Source organism: Pyxicephalus adspersus, chromosome Z (genome assembly GCF_032062135.1).
Source record: "Pyxicephalus adspersus chromosome Z, UCB_Pads_2.0, whole genome shotgun sequence".
Lineage (NCBI taxonomy): Eukaryota > Metazoa > Chordata > Amphibia > Anura > Pyxicephalidae > Pyxicephalus > Pyxicephalus adspersus.
The window spans coordinates 54,063,911-54,088,134 of record NC_092871.1 but is presented as its reverse complement, the minus strand read 5'-3'; the positions used below and the strand labels follow the sequence as shown (position 1 = coordinate 54,088,134).

The 24,224-nt window shown below is 39.7% G+C and overlaps 1 protein-coding gene across 2 annotated transcripts in view; it reads right to left on the bottom strand.

The window, feature by feature from the left end:
- LOC140343219 (methyl-CpG-binding domain protein 1-like) overlaps positions 1 to 24,224 on the bottom strand; it is a 46,624-nt gene that overhangs the window by 10,119 nt on the left and 12,281 nt on the right. The window contains exons 2-10 of one of the 2 annotated variants that reach the window (XM_072429782.1): positions 19,086 to 19,216; positions 16,872 to 16,983; positions 16,642 to 16,790; positions 8,758 to 8,843; positions 8,225 to 8,265; positions 6,519 to 6,662; positions 6,023 to 6,157; positions 2,102 to 2,158; positions 1,587 to 1,640 (exon numbers count right to left, since the gene is read on the bottom strand). In XM_072429782.1, coding sequence (XP_072285883.1) covers positions 1,587 to 1,640; positions 2,102 to 2,158; positions 6,023 to 6,157; positions 6,519 to 6,662; positions 8,225 to 8,265; positions 8,758 to 8,843; positions 16,642 to 16,790; positions 16,872 to 16,983; positions 19,086 to 19,216 — 909 coding nt within the window. The remainder of the gene's footprint in view (positions 1 to 1,586; positions 1,641 to 2,101; positions 2,159 to 6,022; positions 6,158 to 6,518; positions 6,663 to 8,224; positions 8,266 to 8,757; positions 8,844 to 16,641; positions 16,791 to 16,871; positions 16,984 to 19,085; positions 19,217 to 24,224) is intronic. The other variant, XM_072429783.1, reaches the window with a different exon arrangement.

Here is a 24,224-nt window from a genome sequence, read left to right as displayed (position 1 = left end):
TGAATGGAAGTGCAAAGCCTCCCTTGATACCTACATCACGCATCCCGAGAGGCTTTGTGCTTCCATTCATTCTCGATCGCCTAGGTATTGAAAATTAGGGGGCGGTGCTGCACACAAACATTCTGCAAGTAGAAATACAATGAAAAGCTCTGCAAGCATAGCAAAATAAAGGGCTAAAAGAGCAACAAACACAAAAGAACACTGAAAATTTAGCAACTATAAAATACCAACGGGTATGATGGAGTTATAACAAAGTCCTACAAAAATAGGGTATTCATTTCTGATAGTTGGTGCAAAAAACTAGAACGTCAATCACAACAGCAGCACAGGACAGCAAAAAGAGAGCAGCCAATTAGGTGTTTATCAAACATTACAACACTGACCTTTGGTTTCTTCTTCTCAGTTTTACCCTTCAACTTGTTATTACATGACTTTTTCTAAGTTTAGGGAAAGAGAAAAAGCAAAGATTGCACAGGCCAGATAAAGAGACACTGTCATCTGGCCCATGTAGGGCAAAGAGGCAGTGCCTTTGTAAAGTCATCCCAACCCTTGAACAACTCCTTATTGCAGGTAATACGAAGGTATTTTTGCTGGTTGAAGTGGAGGCAGGAGCGGAAGGAGGGGATGCTAGCAGGGCAATCATACCTGTTGCACAGCACCTTTTACAAAGGCTCTGTTACTATACCTTGATTGGGTAAGGTGGTAGTGCACCTTTAAGCTAAGAGACAGATAAACAAATTAAAATAATAATGCATGCAGTTTAAGAGAAAACAGAGACTATCCAATTCCATCCTTGAGGGCCAGGGCCTTATCCCTCCCCCTTTCTTCGGAAAAGGGTAGAAATGATCAAAAATGAGGTTTTCTATTTTAGCCTCACTAATCAGCTTATTGACAATTTATTTTTTTTAATGATAATTTTTTTTAAATAGGCGAAACTATACTCAACCTACAGTACATCAACCCTCACGGACATCTTCCTACACCTAACAACTTATAATACAAACAGAATCATAAAGCAACTTCTATAGTACGCAGGTCATAAATACTATTTGTTTTCTATAAAGGCATTTCTATTTAAGGTTGCTTGTGTAGGACCCATATTTTTCATTGGTTAATTGCATTTTCCTGCCCTTCATTTTTTTCAAGATAGACTTGGAAACAGAATTTAAAAGATTAAAATAGACAGATGCAATTAACAAATAATTGTGCTATGCTGAATAGCAGCTGAACTATGTGAATCAATAACTACTTTTGATCCCCAGACTCCTATGGTGTTCAGAATGTACAAGTAATGTGCACAGAGCCCCACATGCACAAAACCCATGTGAAAGAACTGATCAACTACTGAAAAAGATTTTTATTTTTGAGCTCAGAGGTATTTACTTTTAAAAATTATGAACTCATTAGGTACGATGACCATGTGGCCTTCAAAAATGAAATTTGGACAGTGGACATAAGAACCAAGAAAAGGACTTGACAAAAAATCTATACACATTTGAGCTGTAAAGTGAGTCTAAAGGACTTTTAAGACCATAAAAAATCATCAAAATTTATAGGCTGGCAATACACAAAGAAATTTCACTAACCTTATTCTTAGCTGAAAGACTACTCCCATCTCGTTCTGACATTAATGTCCATTTCTACAACAGAGATTGAGGGTAGGGAAGATGCAATATTTTACAAGAAAACCAAGACATTGACATTTTAAAACTACTGGTAATGCCTAATGTCTTTAATATGAACTGTATTCCTTGAGTATTACCATTCAGGCTGTATTTTTTTATTTCCTACTGAGTACTGCACAATATCCCTCAATATTTTTGCATCTTCCGGGTTATTATTCATTGAATGGCGGTGTATTTCTGTTTAGATATGTGTTATTTGTTGCTAATACAAGCTATATTATAGCCCCGATATGGACGATCCTCAGACCCCAGAAATTCATGGAGATTATAACAGATCTGTGAACCAAAAATAACAGGACTTCTATATGGCTGTGGTACTCTCCTATCAAAGCTGGGAAACTACACCAAAAAGACAGAAGAAAAACACTTTCCCACTCTTTAAATGGCCTTTTTCCCTGGACCTCCAAGACCCTTACTGTTTTTAACTTCTTTGCAGCAAAATCTTTCTTATCTGTTGATTTGGTGTCGGGTTTCTGAAAACACAAAACAAGAAAGGTAACAGGAATAGTTTCTGCTTTAACTGTATGAAATAAAAAATAAAATGTATAATAAAAAAAACTGTAATTTTTACTTCTATTTTTATATCCTTAAAAATGCCAACAATTTGAATAAGATTTCACAACTCCCAACCTGTGGCATAAATAGGTATTGTAGGCCAAAAATTGCTGCTAGTCACCAACTGTCCTTTGCTAGACCAATGCTGTGGTTCTGAAAAAAATGAGGAGGGTTGTCAATATAATTTATGACCTAGACCAGGGGTGTCCAAACTACGGGCCACATCCAGCCCATGGGAGCTGTCAGATCCGGGCCTCTGCTTGTTCCCTTTCAGCTCTCTGCGGGTTTTCCTGCAGGGGATGGAGTGCTCACATCTTCTATTTATCTCTCTATGAGATTGTGAAGCCAGGAGAGGCAGCTGCTCCCCACCCACCTTGTACTATGAGACAACACTGGGGAACAATTTTGAACAAACTTTTTGTTGACTTAAATTTTTAAGCCTATTTACACTAAAATAGGTATGCTGATTCTGAGAGTGCAGTTAGTTTTTCCTCTATCATGTCAGGTTTTTCCTCTACCACTTATATAATTGTGATTATTAGAGTGTGGATTTGTATAAGCTATTTATTTACACGCAAGACAAGGTGGTCAGAGGTTGTGTGCTGCTCCACGTAGTGAATAAGCAAATGTTATTTTTCTACTTACACACGTATTTCCTTTCTTTCAGATCATGTCTGGCTCTGCTGTTTCGCGTCTTAAGTGCCTAAACAATCCCGATTCATTTTGTTATATCTGTAGCAGTTTCACCATTCCCAGTCACAGGGCGAACACCAGCACATTTGTAGAGCAAGCCTATTTGGCATATTTCAAAGTTAAACTTGGTGATCAAGATAAGTCTTGGGTCCTTCATAAGGTGTGCATACAGTGTGTCGAGGGTTTACGCATTTGGACAAAGGGAAGCATGATAAGATGCCATTCGGTATGCCTATGGTTTAGCGAGAGCCATGAGATCATTTCAGGGACTGTTACTTTTGTATAATAAAAACTTCAGGATATACCGAGAAAAATAAATGAAACAGAGTATCCTAGTCTACCATCTGCTTTACACCCAGTGGCTCATTCAGATGAAATCCCTGTGCCGGGTTTTGTTACACTACCCTCTCTTGAAGAACATGATTACGGTGATGAACTCAACAACAATGGTGACAACAATGATGAAGAGTTTGAAATTGTAGAGCACTCTGTTCGTAAGGGATTTGATCAGCATGAGTTGAATGATTTGGCACGTGATTTGGGATTATCGACAAAAGCTTCAGAACTCCTAGCATCAAGACTGAGAAAAACTTACTTGAAAAAGGACCGAGGGTATTCTACTTTCAAACCAGAGAAATTGCATTTCTGCAGTACTTTAGAACTGACAGTGGCTTTGTGTATTGCCATAACATGCCTGGTTTAATGATGGAAATGGGAATTCCAATCTATAACTTAACTGAATGGCGACTTTTCATTGATAGCTCAAAGCGGAGCTTAAAGTGTGTTCTCCTTCACATTGGCAATATATTTGGGTCAGTACCAATTGGCCATTCAGTTTCTCTTTGTGAAAAACATGCAGACATAAAGAGTCATTGAGTTGTTGCAATATCACCAACACAATTGGGTCATCTGTGTTGACCTTAAAATGGTATGCTTTCCTTATGGTTAGCAACGTGGATACACCAAGTATCCCTGTTATCTGTGCATGCGGGACAGCAGAGCTCGTGGGAGGCATTGGGTGGAAAGGAATTGGCTTCCAAGATCTGCCCTAAAACCAGGTGATTCAAACATTCTACATGAGCTACTTGTTGATAGAAAGAATATTATATTCCCGCCTCTGCAAATGAAACTTGGTCTGATGAAGCAGTTCCTTAAAGCTTTGCCAAATGAAGGAGACTGTTTCAAGTACCTCATTTTGGCAATTCCTATACTGTCATCTGAAGGAAAAAAAAAAAGGCCAGTGTGTTTGATGGTCCACAGATTCGGCAGCTCATCAAAGATAAACATTTCCTCAGGACAATGTCAGAAGTCGAAAAGAATGCTTAGTTATTATTCAAAGCCATTGTCAAGGACTTTCTTGGAAACGTACGAGCAAATAATTAGACAGAAATTGTCCAGAAACTCTTGGAGTGCATTTTCTGCATAGGCATCTTTCTAACTTCCCAGAAATCCTTGGTGCAAACAGTGATGAACAAGGTGAACGGATTCCACCAAGATTTGAAGGTCATGGAAGGACGATATCAGGGTAGATGGGATGTACATATGATGACTGACTATTGTTGGAGAATCCGGCAAGATTGTCCTAACACTGAACACTACAGGAAAAGCTATAAGCGTAAATTTTTACCTTAACCGCTTACCCGAATATTTTTCAGGTGTACAGTAGGTTTTACTGTAAAAAAAATGTTATACAGTAATAAAATCCTTTGTATGAACAAAATAAATTTAAATAAACTGTACATTCAAGTTATTTCATTATTTTTTCATTGTATGTAAACATTGTATGTTTTTTGACAAAAAAAATTAGTTAAAAAAAAGTTAACAAAAAATGTGTTCCCCAGTGTATTCTTACTTTGTGCAGCAGCATGAGAGCTGTGTGCATGCTGCTGTCATATTCCCCATGTATAAACCTTTATATCTTCTACAGTGAGTGTCAGAGAAATGTGAAATTTACAGGGTACACAGGGGAAACAGAGCTGTTACTAAACTAATCATAACAAATTGCCAAATATGGGGTCACAAGCATAAAATCCTAATGACATGCAGCCATATTTTCACATTGGGGGGGGGGGGGGGGGAGGCATTTCAGGTTTAGGGTCCCCAAATTGAGTTTGCATGTTAGGAACCCCTGGGTCCCACTTCCATGGCAATCAGCATTAGAGTACTGTCAATTTGCTCTGTGCTGTGGTGCCCCAAATCTCCAGACGCTGTGGTGCGGATGGTCTGAGCGGCTGGTGAGCTGCCTGTTACACATAGCTGGACACTTACATTCTGTGAAGCCCAATAGGGATGTTTGCAACTGGAATTGTGGGAGCCAGTAGGAAACCCCTTTTCCACATTGTAATACCCTATTTCTTTGTAAAAAAAGGGAAATGTAACTGCAAGTGCAGGACTCTTGTGGCTAACTCCACCTAAAATTATATCACTACAGGGCCATCACAAGATACGAAAAACTTTACCTATCATACCATGTTACCCTGTCAAACATAGCTGGCCAGCTACCTTCTCTGTTAACCCTAATTTCTCTTTAACAGTTGAGAAAAGGTAAATGTAGAATACTCTGACTTTTTTTTTTTAATTAAAACTATTCTATTTTTAAACATACATTTTATTGTTTGTTTGCATTGTGGCCCGTGAGTTTTGTCAAATGCAGCCACCAGATGAAAAATGGTTGGGCACCACTGACCTAGACCATTGTGTTTGTCAGGTACCACATTCAAACCGGCAGAAAATGTGTCATATTTTGAACATTGTGTCTAGAGCAGAGTAAAGCAGAATTGAAAGGTAGAGGTACAAAACATTAAGAGGGGAAAAAAGTATAATATTAAAATGACCTTATCAATTTAACAAAGGTACAGGCCACTATAGCACTTACTTTTTAATCATTGCTTCTGAAGCCCAGGTTAACCAATAAAAGCAATCAACTGCCATGATTTTCTTGCTAATCTCTTAGCAGCAGATCAATATCAGGTAAGGGACTGGTACTGACGGACCTAATTTCAGATTCACTGATATGCAACTTGTTGATTGATCAACTGTTTGTATACTTTATGGTTAAAAAAAAGGGGGGGGGGGGGGTTCTCAATTACCTCTTTGTGGCATGTGCGTTTCACACACTTGTTATTGATTTCCAGCTTTGGGTTCTGTTGCCTCTTTAAACACACCAGACAAGCTTCACAGTCCTCTGTTGCAGTGCAGCCCTGACACACTCCACAGTCACCTGGCTATTTATGAAAAATATAAAAAAAAGTTTTGTTTGCTGTTTTTATATTAATGCTGTAAAGAAATTATGTGAAGCAGACACATTGCATGTGCATATACCTACATCTTAAAATTGGTAACCATTGAGGCTCTTGTTGGGCAATGGAGCTCAAAAGATGACTAATACCCCTTTTGATTTTTTTTTAATTCTCTAATTTTGTATAGGAAATTTTCAGTTATTATACTGGATACAGCCTAATCCATTTTAACTGGTTTGGGACCAAAGTAACCCTGCATTCATATTTTTGAACAATTCTAAACTTAACAGATACGGTACTATCCATGAGCAACATGAGCTGTCAAAAGGAACTGCTTCGATGGTACCTTGTGGATAGCCTTCAGACAGCGCCTTTTTACGCACTTCCAGGAGCTTCTGAATTCAGGGTTGTGGGAACGGAGGAGACATACCGAACAATAACGACAGTTCTCTGTCAAACTGCATGCAGAACATTTACCACAGCCGGTGCTCTAAAGTTAGGAAGGAGACAATTTTAGGATTTTCTGACTTGCTTTAATATTTCACCAGTTTTACACACTAAAAAATTAAATCTATGAAAACTAAGCTGAAGGAAAACAAATCTAAAAGTGAACTGTATACTTTAGAATTTAATAGGGATCTTATACTTTGCTTTGTTTACTTATCAGCACCTGAACAATTGTATTGTTGTGGTAATGTTAAAATGTACAGCTATAATAATGGATCATTCTAATTTACCACCCTGCTTTATGGAAACCTCTGGGAAAAAATGGGAAGCTAGTTATTTCTAGACTCAGTTATGCATTTTTTTCTGACTCCATTCACTTTTTAAAGTGCCAGAAAGTACCAACAATAAAAGCCTTATAAGAAACCAGGAAGAGAAAAAGGAGAGTAAAAGCTGAAAACGTTTAGTACTTAGAAGACCTTTCAAGGAAACAAAGCTCAGCCCTGACACAGGGCTCGGAGTAATCAAAGTCTTATACAATACATACGTCACCACAATACACATGCCACGCCAAAAATCAATTTTAAGGATCAAATTAAGGATAGCTACCTTAAACACAGTACTGATCTACCTTGACGCATGTGTGTAAATGCTATACATATTAATAATTAGCTCTTGGACAAGATTAATTTAGGTCAGTGCAGAAATCAGAACATGAACAATTATCAGCAGGAACTTTTGAGGCATTTGGTGTGATTGGTGAGGATTTTTTCCTTAATTGTACTTACCGCAAGTTTTTTATTTTTTACATTTTTTTAATGTATTATTATATATAAAAATGTAAAAATATGTTTTTCTTTATTGGAATCTAGTTATTGAAGGTCTGACCCAGCTTCCAAAGCAACTCTGCAACATCAGATTACCTTCAATATCGATTTAGTTTAGACTGCTACAGCAGTTATAAACTTCATCAGGAGGAAGCTAAACAGGTCAGCTCAGCTCAAGTCTCCAACATAGCAATAAGTGTTGAGACAGTACTTCACTTCAAATGTAAACACAGTGTGGAAGCCTAATAGCTTATTACTGAGAGTTCCTAATACGTGCCCTGTAAGAAAAGTCAGACCAGACGCCTACCAGAACCATCCAGTCTACCGTGCTCCAGATCTGATCATATATGGGGCATTAAAATATAAATGAAGAGGTTCAGTTAACATGTGATATGACGCTGGTTCCCAAAGTAAAAGTCAAATTTTTATTTTATTAATATTTTTAATAAAAATGTTATAACATGCATCTGACATGTGCAGTAGGTTAAAGAAATTACAGAGGGCTTACATTACAATTGATCCTTGGAGCAAGGCGATATTCTAAAGTTTCTTCCCCAGTTAAAGAGTAATTAACAGTAAAAAAAAAAAAAAAAAAAAAAAAACATTCAAAACCTCAGGAAGGCTTGCTGATTAATAATTGCAGCTATTAAGAAGAAAGTCATCCGCACAGGAATGTGCTTTGTAGTTGGAAAGGTTGACCACTAGCATCACAGCAGGTCCTGTAAAGGCACTGTGAAACCAAATACCTCCAACACATGCATTTCAATTTAAAAAGGCTCACCTTTAGATGCATTTGTTCCTTGTTGAATGTTCTACGAGAAACTAAAAAAAAAAAAAAAATAAAATAAAAAGCAAAGTTATGTATATGAAATGCCATGGGAATGAAAACAGATAATCTGAAGCAAATGTTACAGCTTTCTGTAGGCTAAGGGTTAATAATATCTATATAAAATTAGTTAACATTTGTTTTTGCACAGTGCTCCACAAATACCAAAAAGTGGCTCACATTCTAGAAAGCTTGCCATCAGCATTATTATTTTTTGCAAATTGTTCATCTTTATAGCAGCGGTAAAAGAAAAAAAAAAAACTTAAGGTATAGGATATACATAGGAAATGTTAAGTAATACTCTAGTCCCTGGTGGAAAAGCATCATAGCGAAAGCAACAAATAGTGGAAGTGCTAGAGTGAAATTAGTTTACATGCGTCCTGTTCAATAAAAAAAAAACTTGAAATTTCATTCTCTGAAATCTCTGTTCAGTCTTTAGGAAGAGAGTAAAAACTGTTGATGCAGACATCAACACAGTAACTTCATACCTCGACAGTTAGCACAGTACCAATTGGTTTGCTTTGACCGACCAAATTCCACTCCACTAAACCAACTCTTACAACCAGTGCAGCACCTGAAAAAAGAAGATGTACATTTAAAATTTCCTTTTCACGCTTCAAATCTTTGCTTGACATCTAGCAAGTAAATTGCTAATGGCCTTCCAACACAGAAATTCAACTTAAGTCACAAATTTTACTCATTTTACCTTGGAGCAAAAGGGTAAAAATGTAGAATTAAAGCGGACATCGTTAATTCCAATCTAATTTAGTTGTACATGCTCCTCTCCTGCACCACACTAATTAGTTTGATTTCACAGCACAGTGTGAGCTTCTAACCATGCAACAGAAGCAACACATCTCATTCGCTAACATGATCTAGCCCTTTCCTCTCTGGTCTACCCATTTTACTCATTAGATTTCAGTTATTTTATTTAGGAGGCTCAGCATTCTTCAGCCTGTTTTGTACAACACCACACCAATCCAAATTAGGGTATGTATAAAAACAAAGGTGTTTTAAAATAAGTTAATCACGTGTTTATAAAGAAGGGGTGAAGAAATACATTTCAGCTTTAATGACCACTGGGTTTCTGAAGTATAAAAGTAAGTCTATCACATGAACTAGTATAGCAGTTCTCCAATTCCACTCCCTCTTTTTTTTTTTTTAATTTAGTGCTAATATTTTTGTACACATGCACTACATGTCTAATGGATACTCAGAAAAAAGGGGGTTTGATTAACTTAATCTCTAGTCCTCAAATTGATTCCCCACTTTTAACTGGAGTTGTGAATGACTGCACTGTTAATTTGCAGCTCAAAGAAATCCAAGAAAAATGTTATTTATAACAGACACACATTTTACAGCGTATCCAAATTTTCTAACCATACATGTGACGAATGCCCTGCCAGCCGATAGACTTTCCAGCGCACTCAGGAACAGTCCACGCACCAGCAGGCTGAAAAGGGCCATCACAGGGCAAGGATAACCACTCTGATACCCCTAGCCAAACCCATCATCACAGGTAAACTGCCACCACGAGCTTGGACAGAAGCACACACCATTACCCTTGACAACCGCAGTTATGATTCTGCTTTTTTAACACTGTGTCACCCACTGCCACTCCAGACAGGGATGTCTCAGCAATCACAATGTTTATAGTAATGTTTTCAGGTTAGCAAGTTACACTATTTCTACTTAGTAGCATTCAGAGATTTAGCTTACACTTTTTATAGTGTTTAATAAGTAAAATCATACAAAAACAGTGCATAAACAAATACAGAAAAATATACACTAATCAAAGAACAACAACAGAACTATAGCAACAGGGTAAAATAAAAGGGAAAACTGTGAAATACTTAGGTCGAAGTTGCTGTGTAAAGTCCAAGATATTAGCCAGAGTCACTGGGCTCCCTGCAGTGCTCAATGTGCTCCATGTGAAGCAACAAGGTTGGTATCAGTGAGAGCTGTCTCTGCTAGGTTTACATGGCTTTTTCTACGCCAACAACAGAAGTGGGACTAACAGGACCTTCCAATGACAGCAGGGTGGGGGCTGTCTGATGGGCTGTGTCTACATGGGTTATCATGTTAGTGGACATTTCCAAAATGCCCCTGTTCTAGGCATCATTATTAATTTTATAAGTACAGGTTTTATGAACTGCCAACCCTCCAGATTATTAATCCAGGACAAAATAAGAATTTCACAGAGACCAAGTTAGGAATGTCTAGAACTTATAGTTCTCCAGAACAGGATAATATGGTTTCCAGGCTTTCCTGGGGCCTAGGAGACTAGTTATTGGTCTCAAAATGCTCCCCATAATGATCCGACAAATCAGCAAACTACTACTTTATACAGAATGGTATATTGGAAATATAAAGATTAATAAAAAAAAAAGGTTTCAGAATACAGCTCAGTTTATTAACCAATCTAAGGCCAATCTATTAGCCTTATCTGAGTTTTATGACACAAAACTCTAACTTTTACAATAGGTGTTGTAAACTAGAGGGTCTGGAAGGATGCTGGTAGTCAGATCAAGAAATATCTGATAAAGGGAAATTTTTGACCCTGGTCTGTTGTACTTCAAAGACATTAAAAAAAAGACAATTTTACATTTTGAGGGGAGATCAGACATTATTGTTATCCCAAATATTACACCTCCCCCCATAAGCATTGGAGGGGTCACTCGATCTTTCCCAGCACAACTCTCCTCGCTCCGCTCAGCGAGATAGGCCATCAGCATTGCCATGGGTGGTGGCCTTTTTGTGTTGAATTATGAAGTCATACTGCTGAAGAATCAGGCTCCAACAGAGCAACTTCCCACTGTCCCCTGCAGTACAGTTCAACCAACTTAGTGAGTTGTGATTAGTGATGACTGTGAAGCTCCGGCCACACAAGCATGGCTGCAGGTTCTGCAGGGCCCACACAATCGCAAGGCATTCTTTTTAATTGTGGCATATGCCACTTCCCTGGGAAGCAATTTCCTACTAAGGTACAAGATTGGATGCTTATCTCCCACAGGATCCACTTAGCTTAGTACTGCACCTAAGCCATAAGAGGATGCATCGGTTTGTACTAAAAACCAGCAGGTAAAGTCTGGGGATTGAAGAACAGTAGCACTGGCAAGTGTGTTCTTCAAACTCTCGAAGGCTTCCTCCGGCTTCATTTGGGGTTAGGTCAGTCAGGGGCTTGGTGGTTTAATGGGGTACAAACTTTCTGTAGTAACCAGCAGTTCTCAAAAATGACATAACCTGTTTTTTTAGTATTGGGGGTAGGCCAGGCCATTATGGCCTAAAGCTTTCCTGTCTCGGGGTGCCACCTATTACCTCATGCCCTAAGTACTGGACTTTAGTCATGCCAATGTGACATTTGCTGGGTTTCACTGTCAGATTGGCAGATGCGATCTTGTCCAGCACTTGTGTCAGATGATTGAGGTGTTCATCCCAGGTGTTACTGAACATTGCTATATCATCCAGGTAGGCAACTGCAAATTCACACAGTCCTTCCTTTAGGTAATTTATGACCCGACCCTGTGGAAGGTGGCTGGTTCATTTTTCATCCCAAAAGGCAGATTTTTCCCGGGCTTCCGGTGCTAGGGGGATTTGCCAGTACCCCCGGCTTAGATCCATGATTGTCAAATAGTGGGCACATGCCAGCTTATCCAACAACTCATCGATTCTAGGCATTAGGTAGGCATCAGAGGAGGTCATAGCACTAAGTTTTTTGTAGTCCACACAGAACCTAGTGGTCCGATCCTTTGTGGGGACCAAAACTACGGGGGATGCCCATGTACTGTGGGACTTCTCAATGACCCCTAACTGCGTCATCTCCTCAATTTCCTTCCTAATGTCAGATAGTACCTACTGTGAGACACCGTATGCCGTCTAATAGGAGGTTGTCTGCCTGTGTTCACTTTGTGAACAGCAAGGTGCGTTTTCCCTGGTTTTACAATGAATGTGCACATGTGTGGTGGGGGCATTTTCAGCAGCTGATCCTTCTGGGGGAAGAAGAGTTGTGAATTAGTGCTTGGATCCTTACTCACCTCCCAGGTGTCAGCTAACAAATCTAGCAGTGAGTCGGCCTTTTGCTGATCAGGTCGACTGCATACAGGCATGACATAAGCTGTTCTCTCATGGTGTAATTTAAGCATATTCACCTGGAAAGCCCTGCCTTATACCCCTAAGGATCACTATGTAGGTTACCTCATTCAGTCGCTGGATGATTGGGTAGGTCAGTCACAGGCAGCCTGCAGTTTATTCTGCCACATTGGTAAAAAAAAACGTACACCTGCTAGCCCACCTCGTATGTCCAATCCCAGGCATTTTGATCATACCAGCACTTTTGCTTGGCTTGAGCCTGTGCCATGTTCTCTCAGGCCATCCCCACCAATTCCTCCATCTTATCTCAGAATTTCGGTATAGTCCACGACAGAAACCTCTGTACCATTCACAGTGCCCTCTGAAGACTCCCGGATTAAGTCAAAGGTTTATCGCACTTTTCTCCCATAGCAGAGTTCAAAGGGTGAAAAACCTGTGGACTCCTGAGGTACCTCTTGGCAAGGAAAAAGCAGATGGGGAAGATATCGTTCCCGGTCCCCTTCCCTTGTGGCTCCAAAAACATCCACAACATCGGTTTTAAGGTACCACTGAAATCTTCACACAGGCTGTTTGTTTGTGGGTTACAGAGACTAGCCACAATATGGGTCATCTGTATTTTAGCACACAGAGCCTCCATCAGGTCAGACACAAACTGCGGGCCCTGGTCGCTGAGGACCTCAGACAGAAATCCCACTCGGGTGAAGATTGCGAGCATACAGGGCATCAGCAACTTTGATGAAAGCACCACAGCTTCTGATAAGGGGTGGCATAGTTCACTACTGTCAAAATGTAATGCTTTCTTGAGCTGCTGGAAATGGGCAAGGGCCCATTGATATCTACCGCAGCACTACGAAAGGGCTCATCAATCACTGGAAGCGGGTTCAAGGGGGCCCTGCGCACATCTGCCGCCTCACCTTCTGACAAACTGTACAGGATCAACAGTAGTGAGCTATGTCTGCACCCGTTAGGCCAGAAAAAGTTTTGATTTACCCGGGGCTTGGTCTTGTCAACACCCAAGTGACCTACTAGGGGAATTTCATGTGCTATTTTTAACAAATCTCCCCTAAATGTATCTGCTGCCTGACCATTTTTACCTAACTGCTGTCTGTTAGCAGTTCCTATCAGTACAGCTTCTGATTGTCCCAGTACTCCATGTACTTAGCCCCCTCCTCTACAGGCCTAGAAGCCAAATCTCTAAGTGACTCCAGACTTGGGTCCTCCCGCAGTGCTTGTACAAAGACTGCACCACCTGTCCTCCCCTCTGCCTGTCCTGTGGCAAACAAGGACAGCGGGGGTGACTCTGAGGCTGAGCCAACTGAATCAAAGCAAAGAGACAGATGTAGAAGCCCCATGCTCTGATCTCAGTCTGGGCCTGAGCAGCACTGCGAGTGACAGCCATCACTGGTAATACCTTGTCATCAATTTTAGTCATATTTGGTTGGGCAATGTCTACACCTTCATACATCCCGTTGGCAACAAGTTAAACAATTGTTAATACATTTTCATCTACTTTGGTCATGACTTATTTGCCAACATGTTCACCTTGCCTATTTATGGGTGCACACACAGCTTTTACCACTTCTTTATCCCTTTCCTTTGGAGAATTGTTATTTGTTTACCCACTTCCCTCCATCGGTCCATCCCCTGGTCCCTCAAACAATGCCTCTGCATCTTTGTTCTGTAACTTGGACTGTGCAGAGGGTTCGGTTGAGGAATCCTGGATAGCGTCCAACACTCCATAGTACGAGGGGGCCCAGAATCTTATTTAAGACTCCTAAAATTTTGGTACCCTTACTGGCCCCGCAATCAATGTGAACTTCCACAGTAGGCACAAAGGAGCAGGTGACCCCAACTCCAGTAAGAGCAAGATACTTTTTAGGGATGATACTCTCCTTGTTGATTAGGTTAGGCACTATAAGGGTGACAACTGCACCGGTATGCCAAAAGCCAATCACAGTCTGGTTGTGCACGGTAACAGGTTGGTGATATTTTTGTATGACCCCCTACTCATCCAGCAACAAGCAACACATAAGAGGAGTTGTTAGTGGGCTGCCTAAGTGCTGTCGTCTGCTTGGGTGAAGGGAAGGCGATCCGGAGGTGTCCAGATTTGCCACAGTTGAAGCACTTCTGAGTATCCGCTGAATACGCTAGTCACTGCAGTGTTTGGCTCACTGGGGCAGAAGTAGTAGATGTGGTGGTGGTGGTTTCCCTCCTCTCCAGGAGCTAGGAGGAGCTCTATGATTATCAGGCACCCGTGTAGTGACATAGAAGTCTGCCAAATCTGCTCCCTCATCAGCGGACATAGGCTGGCGCTCTAACACACACTGTTTGATTTCAGGGGAACAGCCGTGCAGAACTTGGTCCTGGATCATAAGGTCCCCCAAGTGCTCATATTTTGCAATTAAAGCATCCTTTATAGCCTTGTAGTCATTGTACAGCTCAAGAGGAAACGTTACAAAAGCATCCAAAGTATTGCCTCTCAACCCTGGCGTCAGATAACCAGTCCACTTTTCCTGAGGCAACTGGTACGGATGGCACGCTTTTTTAAAGGACTGTAAACATGTATCATTATCACTGTCTTTGTTTATAACTGGAAATTGAAGATCTGTCACCAGGGAAACTCTCCACTCTGGGGAACTGGATGACTGTCCTTGATGTTGTGAATGGAGTTTAGCCATCTCTAGTTCATGCTGGCAGGCAGCCTGCCGCTCTGCTGCCCCCATCTCCGCCCGGCGAAGCTGGAGAATAAGCTGAAGGCGAAGGGTTGGAACATCAGAGCACAGCAACTGCAGATCAGCCTCAAAAGTCTTCATCCGGTTGTCCTATCGATCACCCTGATCGACTCATCATGCTCTGCCAGGGCTCAGATCAGCTGCTCCTTAGTCTGCCCCTGGCGTGTGGGGATGCCTCTTTGCTGATCTGTTTGTAATCCACTGGACCAGGCATGTTTGCAAAATAAGATAGCATAGAAAAAACAAAGATGGGGTGGAGAACTGTTGCTATATGTTCCAATATATGAATCAAAAAGAAAGGCCGTCACGGGGCAAGGTGCACCACTCCGCTACACAGGTAGACTGCCACCACCTTCTTGGACAGAAGCACGCAGTTACCCTTGACAAACACAGTGTCACCTGCTACCACTCCAGACAGGTTCCCAGAAATCACAATGTTTATAGTAGTGTTTTCTGGTTAGCAATTGACACTATTTCTACTTGGAGCATTCAGAGATTCAGCTTTCCCTTTTTTAGAGTTTTTTAAGTAAAAATTTACAAAAACAGTGCATAAACAAATACAGAAAATCCTTCAAACGAAGGCTATGTATACACGCGCAATAATTGTTGTTGGAAACGAACGACTAACAACCAATCGTCCGATAAGCGTTAACAAAACAAAGTGCACAATGACTGGCCAACAACGTCAATGAAAGAGCAATGTCAATGGAAACGTACGACCGTCCCAGGGAATCTAATTGGGCTACGATCGTTCGCTATCTTTTGTGTGTACGGTCGTTCAGTGATTGTGGATTGTTCTATGATACACTTTCTCCTGTACATGTCATTTCCTGCATCGTTCAAACGATCGTATCTAGTGTGTGTACATTATTGGGGGATTATATTTGAAGGATCGTATCGTTACAGCATGTACAGAATTGTGCACAATACGATTGTTCAAAAAAATTGTGCATAACCGTTAATCGGTCATTAATCGTTCGTTTTCTAACGATAATTACTGCACATGTATACTTAGCCAAATACATTAAAAAAAGACAATTTTACATTTTGAGAGGAGACCAGACATTATTGTTATCACGAATATCACAATACATAACAATTTTTGTTAGGCAGTTTGGCTGCCAAGAAATGTACATACACTGTGCTTTGCTTACAGTATCTTACAGTATTTAATCTATCCATACAGATTGCAGATTTTCATAGCTACTTGATATACCACCTGACAGTTTCTTGCATCTGATGTTATTTGTAAGAGCCTCTATTTCTAGTGTTTAGGTCTGTACATTTGTAGTGGCTGAAGTCATTGTGAGGTGCTCCCCACAATATTTTTTAAAATAAAAATAAATTGCAGGAATACACAAAAATTGTCATGTTTAAACATTATATTGAATTCCAGGTGGACAGCAACAGAGATAGGTAATATGGGAGATCTCAGTGATAGAACAAAAAATTTCACCAGAATACAGTAAAACTTTTGGTGTAGGAGGCTGCCTCTAACATGTTCTTGCAACAAAAACACAAAAGAAAGTACTTCTAACTCAAGCAACTTACTTGACCATTGACTTTGTTTCAGTGCCATTTTGCTTGTGCTTGTCAGGAGTCTCTAGAGGAAAGGACAGACGTTTCTTAGGCTGCACTGGTGACGTTGGGGTCAATCGACTTGGTGATGTTGACTTTTTCTTTTTCTTACTCTTTTTCCTCTAAAAACATAAAACATGTAAGTGCAAAGGCTGACAACTCTACCACCTTTTCTCAAAATGTCCATAGAGGAAGTCACTTACATTCTCTACTGGGATCAGGGTTCCGTGCTTGAAGTTAAAGCATGACAGGTCAACAGATTCTCCTAAGAACTTGGCGAGCTCAGGCTTGCTCCGAAAGCGCTGACCAGTGGGACTAACAATAAAAGAGACGATTAATGCCAGAAATTTTATGGAACAGCAAGAGATTAGGTGAAGTAGGCAGTCACAAGCATCATCTGTACACAGACCAACGTTGGTCATGCATACAAGTAGATGAATATTCAAATGGCAACATTTTTCTAAAAAGACTTTCTCTTTTGGGAATTAGAATCTGATACATGCAAGGTCAGCTGATTGATCACAGCTGTGTTTGCTGAATCGCTATAGTAAGAGATTGAAGTACAGTTCTGCCACATGTCACAAAGGTTGATGGGTCATCTCTTCTCCTTCAGAACACTTTTATTTGCTATGAAACTGTTAAAGTGGTTGTATGGGAGTGGTTTCAATAGGAGATCTACCTGGGATGTTACAAGAAGGTTAAAAAATGCCTGTGATCCCACTCAAATGCCTACAATAATTGGACTTACCATAAATTACTCTAATTTGCTTTATTAAGGATGTGGTTTTGTACTGGTTCCAAATTGATGGACGATGGTGGCACCACTTGGAATAATAATATGGTATGAAACCACATTAAAGGGATTTGGCCGTTTGGAATAACCACCTGTCTGAGTATAGCATAAGTGGGAAAGAATGCTGTTATGTTATGAGTATTATAAACATATGGCTAACTACATAAATCAATATATCTTTAACAAGTAGGGAACTCTTTTTTTTAAAGACTGTTCTGACCTGTAAGCTTGTATCATGTGTCCAATTCAATGGTGGGTCTGCAAAAGAGCCATTTCCTAATTTCAAAAAAACTGATAACTCTTGTGCTTCACGAGCAGCTCTGACTCATCATGACATAAAAACAGGGCAAGACAGCTCCTGAATATATATCAGAGTTTGGGCATGTTATTTTTAAAGATCACTTAGTACTGTCTACATTACCTATTATATTACCCAGACAGGTCTGTGCCGTGAATATTATGTGTCGAGGAAAAAAAAGAAAGAAAAAAGTAGTCTCCAGAGTATAATAAAACTGTAGGTGTAAATGATAAACTATAAAATTAGGGGTGCTAAACATCACCTGAAGGTAATGGTTGTATAGATTGATTTTTATAATTTTTTCATATAGTTTTTAGTTTGGCTGACAGGTACTCGTAAAGAGAACCATAACACAAAGTTTGTGCATGGGGCAGCTGGATTTGCATAATATATATATATATATATATATATATATATATATATATATATATATATACACACATACATAGGGTTGTCTCAATTTATAGCAGAGATATTTAGGGATTTAAAGCACTTCAAGGTGTATGGCTATTTTAACAAAATTGCTGAATGAAATGACATTGCCATTGATACCATCAAAAAATTTGTGTATGTGAGGCAATTTTTAAATTAGGGGCACCATACCATAGTTAATATTAAGTTGGTTGAAAATAGATAAATCTTAAATTAAACCTTAAAGTTTTTCCTTTAATCAGTAAACTGTATATGCTAACCCTTTAGCCCATAGATTCATATGCACCAACATCCAAAGTCTCAGTGTTTTTGCACATTTGTCCGCAAGGTAGTCGTGTGTGCAATACAGCGCCATAGCCCTCTATATGGAACTCCTTTCCAAGAGATACGAAGATTTACTGTGCATGCACGAATACCTTGCAGGTGAATGTAAATAAACGCAGTGATCACAGGCCTTTAGATTTGAACACTTGGGAATCTGTGGAGGGGGAGGGCAGGATAGGTTAGGTCAGCGGTGGGGGGCTAGAATTGATACATTTTATTTTTAACAGAGATGTCCTCTAAGCTAGCAATACACTAGGAATATTGCATGGACAGTCATAGCAAACACAGTAAATCAAATTGTATTTACAAATGATATTTTGGCAAAAAACTGACAATGATGGAGTTTATTTTTCTCCATTGGTTAATCACTTATTGAAATCAAAACCAATTTCTATTTCAATCAAACATACTTAGAAAAAGTAAAATCATCTGCAATTCAGATAAATTACTAAACAAGTGAATGGTAAATAAAATACTTTTAGTCATCACAATATTGTTAGAGAAATATCACAGTGTATGCCTAGCACTAGTTCATGTTTAAACCTATAATCTGACCCTGGAGACCAATACCTTTGATAATAGGTGTCCGAGTGTCCGCAGGACTGTCCTGATTTACGGACAGCTATCCGCCGTTTCCAGCCCGGGCCCAGCAGTGGCCAGTCCTCCCAGCCCTCAGACATGGTGAGTGGGGCTCCTTTAAACTGCAAAAACAAGGGGACAGGATGATAAATGTACCTCACAGCCTGAAGCAGCTGCAGCCCAGAGTCAGGCACTCACATCAGAGACACACATGGATGCTTACAGCTTCAATCCCAGGCCAGAGCCTCTGACTCACTGAATTCCTGCTATTCCAACCCACAGTAAAGGCTGTTGGAGAAAGTGAAGCAGACAGGAACACCCTGCAATACACTGGAAGCCAGGAAGGCCATCAGTTAACTGCCTCCTTTTTTAATTTCACAAATTCATGCTGCCTGGACCAGAGTACTTCATTAAACAATCCTCTTCACGAAGATAAGCCTGTATAAATCTCTTCGATTGTAAGCTCCTCTAGGCAGGGTCCTCTCCTCCTCATGTGTCACTGACATTTGCAACTTCTATTTATTGTTCAGTGCTGCATAACATGTTGGCGCTATACACTATTGTTAATATTAATATTATTATTAATATTAATAATGTTAATGATAACAACAACAACAACATTATAGGCTCAGTGCACCTAGGCTGTTTCTGAGACATTCTGAAGACTGAAAAGTGAATCTGTCATTACAGAACACAACCTATAATCAATAAAGACCACACAGACAACACAAGCTAGTTTTTATTTTATGTTTTACTTTTATTTTACCTTTTATTTTTTCAAAAACAACTTTTTTTGCATGCCACACATTGCTGTTCCAAGTTGCAATGCATTCTGTCTGGCAAGAAATTTGACTAAAAAATATAAGTGCATACCACAAATGTAGTGCATGCCGTTTTATTTTTTTTTTTTTAGAGTAAATCGACAAACACTACACTGTACAGTCATATGGGCTGGCAATAACAATGAATGCTAACCCATCACATCAACGTATGCATTACGTAGTGCATTGCATTAACACAAAGCAACAGCGAAAACAAGTCCTAAAGGTCTACTTTACAAAAGATTTAGTTTGCTAATACTAGTCTGAATATCAATGTGATGTACAGAAGCTAGTTACAAATCTTTTAAAGCAGACCTAAATAAAAAAATAATAGTTTTTACTTTACATAAAAGGGTAGACATCCCTTTTATTTATGAATACCAGGATACAAACGTCACATTCTGGGAGGCTCCATGTTGCTCCTTCTACGTATGCCCTGATTGGGCATGTGCAGAAGGGGCATATGCCTACACTAAGGGGAAAGCGATGCCTATTTCATGCATGTGCAGTGAGATTGGCACTCATAATTTCCCCCCCTTTTTTACAGCAGGCTATGTCACCCAATCTTGCATCTGCAGAGTGCTAGATAGGGGTGACATTGCCAAAAAATGGAAGAATGCGACTGAAGATGGTGGCACCAGGCGCTTCCAACGCACTGGGATGAAGTATTCCAGGATGGCGCGATACAGGATTGAGGAAATATCCGGGGCGATTGAGGGATCTACAGAAATAAAGGTAAGTAGGATTTTTTTTTACAGTTTAATTCTGCTTTTAGAAACTGTTGAATAGCAAAGCAACTATTCTAGCTTAATCCCACCCCTTTCTGAGCAACAAGGTGCATGGGCTCAGTTCAGCAGCTGGGAATGAAAAAACTGCCTCCTATTTCCTAGGATGGAGTAGCGTGTTTTTTTTGTCACAACACAAAGTGAATCAATAGCACTCCAATATGGGAAAAATCCATGTCCTTGCTTTAAGACACACTTTAGCTCCCACAATAGAATACAATTTACCACAGTTTACTTGTCAGATGAAAATAATATTTACAATCTTATTTCTACTAAAAGCACCACTACATGTTGCATCCACACAGTCACTGGTTGAAAAAATCAAATACACTGGAATTGTGGTACTGACAAACAGCAAAAACCAAATAACAGTAAAAAAGCAATGATGTACACATTATATAAATGTACTGACATGCACATACCAGGTGGAAAATCTGATCAATAAAAGCCTAAGAGGTTAGCATAATGGCATCAGTGTTTTTTCTCCCCAGAAAAACTTTTCAGCTGTGGGAAGCTGTAACCGGGTGGTAAAAAACATGGGCGGGGCAAGACACTGCAAATTTAGTGCCCCCAGTTATTTATGCTATAGATATCCAGTAACCCCTATTATTGTGTCAGTGTTCTACATACCCCCTATACTTTGTTCCAACTTTCTAATGCCAGATATTATGCTCAAACTGCTCAGAGCTGTGTTTTGTAATCCAACTGTTTTGTTTGTGTAATCACTTGTAGTAGTGTAATATTGTGATATGGCGTAACACGTTAGGCTTAGTTCACATTAGCAGTAAAAAACTGGGCAATTGATAACAGACAGTAAGTGCTGGGCTTCCTCACGCCTAGCAGTTCTTCAAACAGCAGTGGTTACTGTGGGAGGAAAGTGAGGGGTAAAAGCAGCAAACGCAACCTTACCGCCACTGTGATTTAATCCCAACTAACTTTCATCCATATTCTATGGATTCCTGTGAAATGTATCCACCCGCAGTGTGATAGCTGTGTAGCTGTACAGTTTGTTTGTCATATTCTGCAGCCTAACAACTCACCAGGGCTGTGGCGTCGGAGACAATATTGGGTACCTGGAGTCAGAGTCGATAAAAATGTGCCGACTCCAACTCCCGATAAATTTAAATTATAGTAAAAAAAAAAAAATACAGCAAGTTTAAATGTCCTATTTCACAAACAATAGTCATAATTAAGTACTTCTCCGACGTAAGAATAAAGCCCAGTGCATAGTTGTATTTCTACTAGTGTGAAGTTCAGCTAAGCTAATATACAACCGGACATTCACATTATTGTAATCAGGAATATGTACATTATGTACAAAAAGTGTTTTTTACTTTATTTCAGATATGTGTTTAACAAGTTCATTTGAATGTAAACAAGTGTAATGATATAGGTGTAGGTGAGTGCTGTGGCCTGATCACGTACGTGTGTTCAGGTGTCACGTCTGCACTCCCCATTAATGCTCCCATCCAGGGCTGAACTTTAACATCATTTTACACACCACATAAAACTAGGAAGTTAGTTAGGTGGCCCCCTGGCCCTAGAGCTTTTCCCACTGCCCTGTCCTCAGCAGAAGATCAGCAAACAAAGATAAAGGGAGCAGCGTCTGCTCAACTTCCTCTATCTGCTAAAAAAGCTTAGAGGAACTTGGAGGAACAGCTTTTTTGGATTTACCTGTAAGTGTTCATGTTTGTTTTAAAACTGCATAGCTGCTTGTGTGTACTATGATGGAAGGCTGTGTGCATGTTTCTGGATAAAACTGCAGGGCTATGTGTATGTTTGTGTATATGGTGCAGGAATGTATGAATGTTTGTGTATAGTGCATATTGTCTGTATGTTTCTGAGTAAAATTTAGGGCTCTCCGTTGTGTGTATAGTATAAATGTTTGTGCATGTTTTTCTGCATAGGACTAAATATGTCTAAGTTTAGTGCAGGGCTATAGCTTATTTGTGTGTAGAGTGCCGTGTTGTATGTATGTTTGCAAAAAAAAAAGTCTGTCACCAAACACGATAAAGTCTGCTGTTTATGAGCACTTTACATTATCAAGTGATGGGAAACATTGTGTGCGCCAATGTATTCTTTAGGATGATGGTGAAAAACAATGTGATGCAAAAATTAGCAGTTTCAGTAGGTCTAACAAAAATGCACCTACAGGAGCATCAAATTTGAAAAGACACTTGCAGAGTTTTCATCCTAAAGTGTTAGAAGTTGTGAATGGGAAAGATATCAATGAAAATATTCCATCAACTTCCGAGATAAAAAAATGTTCAGAAATCTACTGGAGACCAAACACAACTAAAAAGATTCTTTATATCTGACAAAGTTACCATACCAATGACAGCAGAAAAATTCAAAAGCCACAATATTGAAATGGTAGTAAGGAATAGTGTACCACTATCCTTCTATTCACAGCCAGGCTTCTTAGGCCTAAATGGAGAAATGGCTAAAAAAAATTGTGTTTCTCTGGAAAACAGAGAAAGCATAAGGGTATCTTATAACTGAAGGGGCCAAATGTAAAAAGGAAGAACTACGAAAAGGACTGAAGGGACATTTTTGTGTTCAATAAAAAGGATGCATGCACACATCACAATCAGTGAGTAAATTATTTTGCTATTAATGTTAGATTTGTTAATGAAAATAATAAAACAATAACGCAAACCTTGGGAGTAAAGGACACCCAGGCACATCACACCAGTGACGATCTTCAGAAGTTAGTGGAGGATGTTCTAGAAGATTTTGAAATTAAAAAGGAACAGATTCTATGTATTGTGACAGATAATGCTTCTAATATGTTAAGCACAAATGAGAAAATGAATAAAGTAGATGAAGAAAGTGACAGACGGATATTAACCTCCCAACCGCTAACCCCGTACTTTTCCGTGCAAAAAATATTTACAACTATCGATAACCCCGTACTTTTCCGACTATATTAAAATCTCACTTACCTGGTCCCGCTGTGCTCATCCAGCGTCGGGTCTGTGTTCCAGCGTCAGGTCCGTGTTCCAGCGTCGTCCTCCAGCATCGATCTCCCTCTCCAGCGTCGGGTGCCGTCTCCTATACCAGCGGGACCGGTAAGATGCCAGCCGGCATCTTGTGTTCTGCCGGCCGGCATCCTGTGTCCTGCTGATCGTCCCATGTGTTCTCCGTCCAGCATCAGGTGCTTCTAACAAAAAAAAGCCGACCAGCTTCTTGTGCGTGCGTGAGGACGTCGGCGCGTGTGCGGGAAATTCAAATTCAAACTCATTCATTCATTCATTTTGTATTGGATTGAATACAAACTCCTGTATCCAATCCATTACAAAATAATTAAAAATAAATACAAAGTATGTATTTTGAATTGGATTGGATACAGGAGTTTGTATTCAATCCAATACATAATGAGAGTTTGAATTTTGTTCTCATTTTGTATTGGATTGAATACAAAGCCCTGTATCCAATCCAAAATAATAGAAAATATATTTATGTGGTTTTGTCTATAGGTATGTGACGGACACTAGGGAGGTGTTTTAGAAAAATATATTACT